Here is a 7,500-nt window from a genome sequence, read left to right as displayed (position 1 = left end):
AGCTTCTGCTCAAAGTAAACAATTTGAATATTCAGTCGATAAAAACAGGCTACAGAGAGCAATACTTCATCCTGTCAATAAATAAACTAAATTAAGTCAATTTTTTCCTTTTAAGCTGAAAACTCGCTCCTGAAAACAGATTTAATTAATAAATGATACACAAAGAGATACCTATTTTCGATGTTATGTGTAACAATCTTTATAGGACGTTAAAATATCTCTCGCCTGTGATTGGTTGCTTCTCGTCACATGACATGCTGCCGGAACTACTTTCATTCTCCGTTGTAAAGAGAACTTTCTTCCGTCAACAGTTTCTTGTTTCCTCTTTAAAAAATAATTCCTAGAAGTGTTTGTTTATTTTCGAACTCCTGGCACAAACGTTGTAGTGTTTTCCAACTATTTTCTTTTAAATATTTTTGATTCATACGGTCGTTAGTGATCCATAAAGAGAGCAGCACTTTTCACAACAAGGCTTCCCTTCTCTCAGCTGAGTGGATCTAATCACACATGTCCTCTTCACTACAACTCTGCTCTCATTCTGGATTGAACTTTCCCTCACACACATCAACCTGTCAGGACTTCCTGTTTCATTTATTGCTCAAATGTTATATTCATACACAACAAAGCAGTGTCTTTGGGGCCAAATGTTGAGTGTGAGGGTGTTTCTCAATCGCTGCTCCAGAGCCACTATTTCAAGCATACTACGTCATCGAGTGGCGCCGAAGTACTGTTCCAATCTCCAGCATACTTGGAAATCTACCGAGCCCGGCGTACTCCGTTTGGAGAAATATCGAGGCTGCACATGAGTAGACTCTTAAAATCCCCACAATGCTTTGCGCACGGCCAATTTCCCCAAATCTGTGGTCGGAAGATGTAAGGAGGCGGGGCCTCTCATATGACGCACACCTGCACACTTGCTAGCCTGTTCCACACTTTGTTTTCCGAATGCCAGGAAGTATTCTTGACTCGCTTCTGAAGCAAGATGCTCGGCAGACATGTGCTACCAAGCAAGCGTACTCGCGATTGAGAAACACCCCGAGTCTCAGAGAAGAGAAAAGGAAAGAAACTAGGGCTGTGCGATTATGGCAAAAATCATAATCACAATTATTTTGGTCAATAATTGATATCACGATTATTAAATACGATTATTCATTGACTTTGAAAACATCAATTTATTGAACTTTAAAAAAAAATACAAATACTAATTTGAACAGTATCTGTTTAACTGTTGATGACCCTGAACGTATAATTCAGGGGTGTCAAACTCAATTTCATCGCGGGCCACATTAGAATTATGGTTGCACTCAAAGGGCCGGTGGTAACTTTAAGACTATATAAATATACATAATAAATATAAAATAATGTATTTATTTTACAATATTTCCTCTGCATTGGATTATTATCGGATAGGGTAATAACTTCATAATTAACTACGTCTGAAAGCAGAAGTCTAGGGGAAATAATTGCAAGTCTCTTCATGTCACACGATGAGATGCATTGTGGGACATGTAGTTTATGGGCAACGTTCTCCTGTAAAGCGGCACGTAACATTATAATAAACTTATTATTATATTCTTTGCAAGCTCTTGTGGGGCCACATAAAATGAAGTGGCGGGCCGGATTTGGCCCCCGGGCCTTGAGTTTGACACCCCTGGTATAATTCAACTGAAAAACCAATAAATGATACATTTATATTTACATTTAAATAAATAATATCTAAATAATAAATACCAATAAACAAGATCAACAAATATTTTGGAGCGCACTTCAACAAGCTACTAGAAAGGAAACAGAAGCTTAAATCAGACAAAAGTCATTAACATAATTTTCACAGAGTTTTGACCACGTCTTTGTCGATGTTTGTCCTCCTGCAGCCATACATCGTGGAGATCTGCGACAGCTTGAGAGGAATCATCTTCCAGAAGTTCATCGAGAGGTGAGACTGGACACGTGCATGGAATCACCATTTGTTCGTCTCGTACAATTAATCCACATTTGAACCCTCTGTTTTTTGTATTTCTTCTCAGTGACAAATTTACTCGTTTCTGCCAATGGAAGAACGTGGAGCTCAACATCCACGTGAGTACAAGTTTTAAAATCACATTTTAGCGCTGTATGATTAATACAAATCAAATCAGATCACATTCCTTGAGAGGGGAGGAATACGATCTTCTGTTTATCTGAAGTAAAAAGCACAGACGCTAGGAGGAAAAGCATTCAATATATATATAAGATGTCTATGAGTTGTTAGTAGTACCACCAAAACATACATTTAGCTAATTAATTAACCATTTGACGCCCAAATATGTTAAATTATTTCATATTTTGGAGACATTTTGTCCAGAAAGTGTCATCAGAAAATAGCCTATTCTTCTTCAGGTGATATATATGACGGGTTTGTCTAATATTAGCATGTTAGCTTAGCATGATCACTTCATTCCCACTGTCAAATATTACGTAAACACACATTTTTCGATATACGCAGATATAAATGAAGTTGGATTGGATTGGACTTCTTCACGCACGCTTTACATTCAAACCTGACTTACATTTTTCCATATATAATTAAATAGAGACGGTCCTCAAATTAACCTTTTTCTCGTGATTGACTTTGATATTTTCCCACTAATTGGTGCTTTGATTAATGTGTATTCTGTGTTGAGATGGGGCTGATATGTCTTCTCTCGTCACTATCAAACTAATATATGTTGTGTTGTTTCACGTAAATAAGACTTAAGTGTAAAAATAAAGTTCCAACGATTCCAAGGGACTTATACGACGGGTTCTGTGGTTTGTTATCCACGTGTAAAAGCTCTTTTAGCTCAAACCACTACGAACCTGTGCTCTGAAATGTGGTCCTCTTTTGAAACCCCTCTCGTGTTTCCTCTCCTCAGCTGACCATGAACGACTTCAGCGTTCATCGGATCATCGGCAGAGGAGGATTCGGAGAAGTGTACGGCTGCAGGAAGGCCGACACCGGGAAGATGTGAGGAGAAACACAATCAGGATCCCTTTATTCGTCCCTCAGAGGAGACATTTACATTTGTTACAGCATGAAGAGACAAAGACAGCTTCATGTTACCTAAGAAGCATAAAGAAACATTTAAGATACAAAAATTATAACAATTACACAATTTACAAAAAACACATCCTGTAACAGTTCTGAGGATTTAGCAGCCAGGTATATATAGCACAGTTATTAACGGCATTTATTACATGGCTTAGTTGAATACTCGATTCTGATTGGTCAATTCAGAACACGTGACACGTTGTTAATCCAGAACAGACAGACCGCTGTCAAGGATTTATTCACCGTTGTTAAGGACGCTCACATCTGCAGAAACAAGTCCGGTCGATTGAACTGTATACAGTTTGGCCGACAAGACAAGAGGGACAAGAAAACAGCGGAGAAGTAACGGGCAGAAACCCTCCTTTTTACGCAGCGGTCCAGACATAGACATCAAACGGCGACACATATTCAGTGTGCAGTTCCTTTGGCATTAGGGCAGGCATATCTAGATACTTCCCAAGGTTTGACATCATGAATTGTGCTACTTTTAAAGCAAGCAACCATGTTTTCAAATCTGTAATCAAAAAGCTCTGCCGTTGCTACGTTTTTCAAACGGTAACAACGGACTATTTTCCTTAGCGGACGCATGTCAATTTAAATCAATACATACAACTATTTTTTAAATCAATAAAAGCATTTCAATTAATAGTGGGAGTCATATCGTTACTTTGTTGAGAGTGTGGCCGTGTGATAAGCGGGATAATGTGCAGCGACTTGGTCATTATGGAGAAAAGAACACCGACAGGCTGATCAGGAGCCCGACTGCCATAATGACCGCGTCGCTGCACATTATCCCTTACTCATATCAGGGGTGGGAATCACCAGGCTCCCCATGGAGCTATATCAGGGTCATACGTTTCAATCATTCAAAAAAAAGTTTTTATCCTGAACTTTGAAAAATACAATGATGTATTCAAACTAGAAATAAGTATTTGAAATAATTTTTCAGGTTGAATATTATTTTCATTCAGTTCAGCAATTTTTTGGAATAAAATATACATTTTTATATTTCACTTTTATACATATTTTACGGAGCCCCTAAAGGGACATGGAAAAAAGATGATTTTTGTTTTGGAGAAAGTCAAGGAGGAAGTGGCGGAGACAACCATTTCATTGCAGACTGTTATGTTTACGTGGGGAAATGACAGGGCATACATTATTTGAGGGGGGGGGGTGTGCTAGTGAACTGTCAACGGGGGGGGGGAGCCTCGCTGCGGGGAAACGTGGAGCGCAACTTCAATGATTCCGTTTAAAAACATAAAAATGTAAGGGGCGGTGCCGGCCGTCAGCGAACCGAGCCGGTCGTCAACCGGCCGTTCTGTGATTCTACAGATGGCCAGTCCGCCCCACACACACACACCCCTCTACACACATCGAACTGCCCGATTACTCCCCCTTTTATTAGTTTTATGAAGGAGATGTCCGGTCACCAGGGTGCATGATTGATGTGAGTCTGTTTGTGCTCTGCTCAGCCCCGCTGTGTGTGTGTGTGTGTGTGTGTGTGTGTGTGTGTGTGTGTGTGTGTGTGTTGTGTGTGTGTGTGTGTGTGTGTGTGTGTGTGTGTGTGTGTGTGTGTGTGTGTGTGTGTGTGTGTGTGTGTGTGTGTGTGTGTGTGTGTGTGTGTGTGTGTGTGTGTGTGTGTGTGTGTGTGTGTGTTGGTGTGTGTGTGTGTGGTGTGTGTGTGTGTGTGTGTGTGTGTGTGTGTGTGTGTGTGTGTGTGTGTGTGTGTGTGTGTGTGTGTGTGTGTGTGTGTGTGTGTGTGTGTGGGTGTGTGTGTGTGTGTGTGTGTGTGTTGTGTGTGTGTGTGTGTGTGTGTGTGATGTGTGTGTGTGTGGTGGTGTGTGTTGTGTGTGTGTGTGTGTGTGTGTGTGTGTGTGTGTGTGTTGTGTGTGTGTGTGTGTGTGTGTGTGTGTGTGTGCGTGTGCGCTGAGTGTTTGTGTGTGCGTGTGCGCTGAGTGTTTGTGTGTGCGTGTGCGCTGAGTGTTTGTGTGTGCGTGTGCGCTGAGTGTTTGTGTGTGCGTGTGCGCTGAGTGTTTGTGTGTGCGCTGAGTGTTTGTGTGTGCGCTGAGTGTTTGTTTCCCTTTAAACCAGCAGGTACTCTGAGTCACGGACATTAATTCATAGATCAAAGCAGACTGGTTTACAGACTCTCCTGTTTTGCCAATCCCGTGCTTAAACAATTAGCTCAACACCCCTAGCCGAAATGTCCATAAAATTAAGTCTGAGTTCGAAATATATCTCAAATAATGTATACACTATCATTTCCCCACGTAAACATAACAGTCTGCAATGAAATGGTTGTCTCCTCCTGTGTGCTCCACTTCCTCCATGGCGCACCGGTAACTTTCTCAAAAAAACAAAGGGTAGTTTGGTACCCTGAGTGACAGCCCTCTCTCTGTCATGTTGCCTTCATGGATGTTAGGTAACGCGAGAAATATAACTCAACACTTTCTATACACAATACTCCCGAGATTGGTGATAAACAAAACTGATACCAGCGTCAAAGTTCAGTTAAGCGATACATACAACAATCGCGGGGTAAGAGCAATAAACTGCTAGAATGTGAAATCACGTATTCTTTCGGAGGGATTTGCGATCATAAAATATCGATACTATGCTGTATTGATTATTTTCCCCACCCCTAATATATATATTGCACATGAAAAAGCATCACTTAAAACACCACAGTTATTCTAAACGTGTGCTAACTGAGTGTGTGCTTGAATGTCAGGTATGCCATGAAGTGTTTGGACAAGAAGAGGATCAAGATGAAGCAGGGGGAGACTCTGGCGCTGAACGAGAGGATCATGCTGTCATTAGTCAGCACGGGGGTGAGTTACAACATGACTCAGATCACATGACTCGGATCACATGACTCGGATCACATGACTCGGATCACATGACTCGGATCATCACCGTCTACTGAACACTTACAGCTGAGCATCACCAAACTGAAAAACAGTGCATCGCATCGTCCAGATCTCACGTAGATTAGTCATTAATAAACACCGAAGTGTGTGTCAGGTGATATATGACGAGTTTATCTAATATTAGCCTGTTAGCTTAGCATGAGCACTTCATTCTCACGGTCTAATATTACTGAAATGCACATTTTCCGATGTACCCAGATATTTATAAATCATTCCTACGGTAGGAGAGGATCACCTGTGTTTTATATAGTTTACCTCACTTAAATAATTAGGTTTTTTGGACGTTACGCTACGTTATGTTCCACTTATGTGATAATAACGTTGTGTTTTCTTTTTTATTATAGTAACATTTTGTGCCCTGTTGTTCTCTCGTTGAATATTAAACCACGTTTCCAAATAGTTTGACCTGTGACCTCTATAAATACCAGAAGAGGTATGCAGTTAAGATGTCTGAGTTGTTAGTAGTACCACCAAACATACATTTAGCTAATTAATTAACCATTTGACGCCCAAATATGTTAAATTATTTCATATTTTGGAGACATTTTGTCCAGAAAGTGTCATCAGAAAATAGCCTATTCTTCTTCAGGTGATATATATGACGGGTTTGTCTAATATTAGCATGTTAGCTTAGCATGATCACTTCATTCCCACTGTCAAATATTACGTAAACACACATTTTTCAATACACGCAGATATAAATGAAGTTGGATTGGACTTCTTCAAACCTGACGTACATTTTTCTGACATTTTAATATATAAATGCCCCCCCCCCCTGTGTAGTATAAACAGCAGGGTAAAGTATGGTGTATTTAAGTGAAATATTAATATGAATGCATGTTTTTTACATCATAGTATTAGTTCTTCTTCTAGGATCTACACACTTCTTCACGCACGCTTTACATTAAAACCTTACGTACACTTTTCTGACCTTTTTAAGACTTTTATTAAATATTTATGACCCCCTTCCCCTTCTGTGTGCAGGACTGCCCGTTCATCGTGTGCATGACGTACGCCTTCCACACCCCCGACAAGCTGTGCTTCATCCTGGACCTGATGAACGGTATGTTTATTAACCCCTTCCTAACTCCTTCTGTCAGACATTAGGAGCTCCTCTTAAAGCAGGGGTATCAAACTGTGGCCCGCAAGAGCTCTGAAAGAAGCACGTTGCCCATAAACTACATGTCCCACAATGCATCTCATTTTGTGACATGCTCACTGAAGACACTTGCAATTATGTAATATGATACATTATTATATATATATATATTGTATATTTATATATGTATATTTATATAGTCTTAAAGTTACAACCGGCCCTTTGAATGCAACCATAATGCTGATGTGGCCCGCGATGAAATTGAGTTGGACCCCCCTGTCTTAAAGGGACATTTTTAGAGGCTTTGAGGTACTTTTCTATAGTCAGTGTATTTTTTTTTACCAGCAGGAACTACCAGAGGTATATTTCTGTAGGATGGCAACACCTAAACTTATTTTACA

The 7,500-nt window shown here is 40.3% G+C and overlaps 1 protein-coding gene across 1 annotated transcript in view; it reads left to right on the top strand.

Annotated features, from left to right (window-relative positions):
- grk3 (G protein-coupled receptor kinase 3) overlaps positions 1-7,500 on the top strand; it is a gene marked incomplete at its 3' end in the record, with an annotated part of 72,329 nt that overhangs the window by 50,015 nt on the left and 14,814 nt on the right. The window contains 5 exon segments of the mRNA XM_034148958.1: positions 1,875-1,936; positions 2,028-2,079; positions 2,895-2,986; positions 5,802-5,901; positions 6,985-7,063. Coding sequence (XP_034004849.1) covers positions 1,875-1,936; positions 2,028-2,079; positions 2,895-2,986; positions 5,802-5,901; positions 6,985-7,063 — 385 coding nt within the window.

This window comes from Trematomus bernacchii, unplaced genomic scaffold (assembly GCF_902827165.1).
Source record: "Trematomus bernacchii unplaced genomic scaffold, fTreBer1.1, whole genome shotgun sequence".
Lineage (NCBI taxonomy): Eukaryota > Metazoa > Chordata > Actinopteri > Perciformes > Nototheniidae > Trematomus > Trematomus bernacchii.
This window is presented reverse-complemented; position numbering and strand designations above follow the sequence as displayed.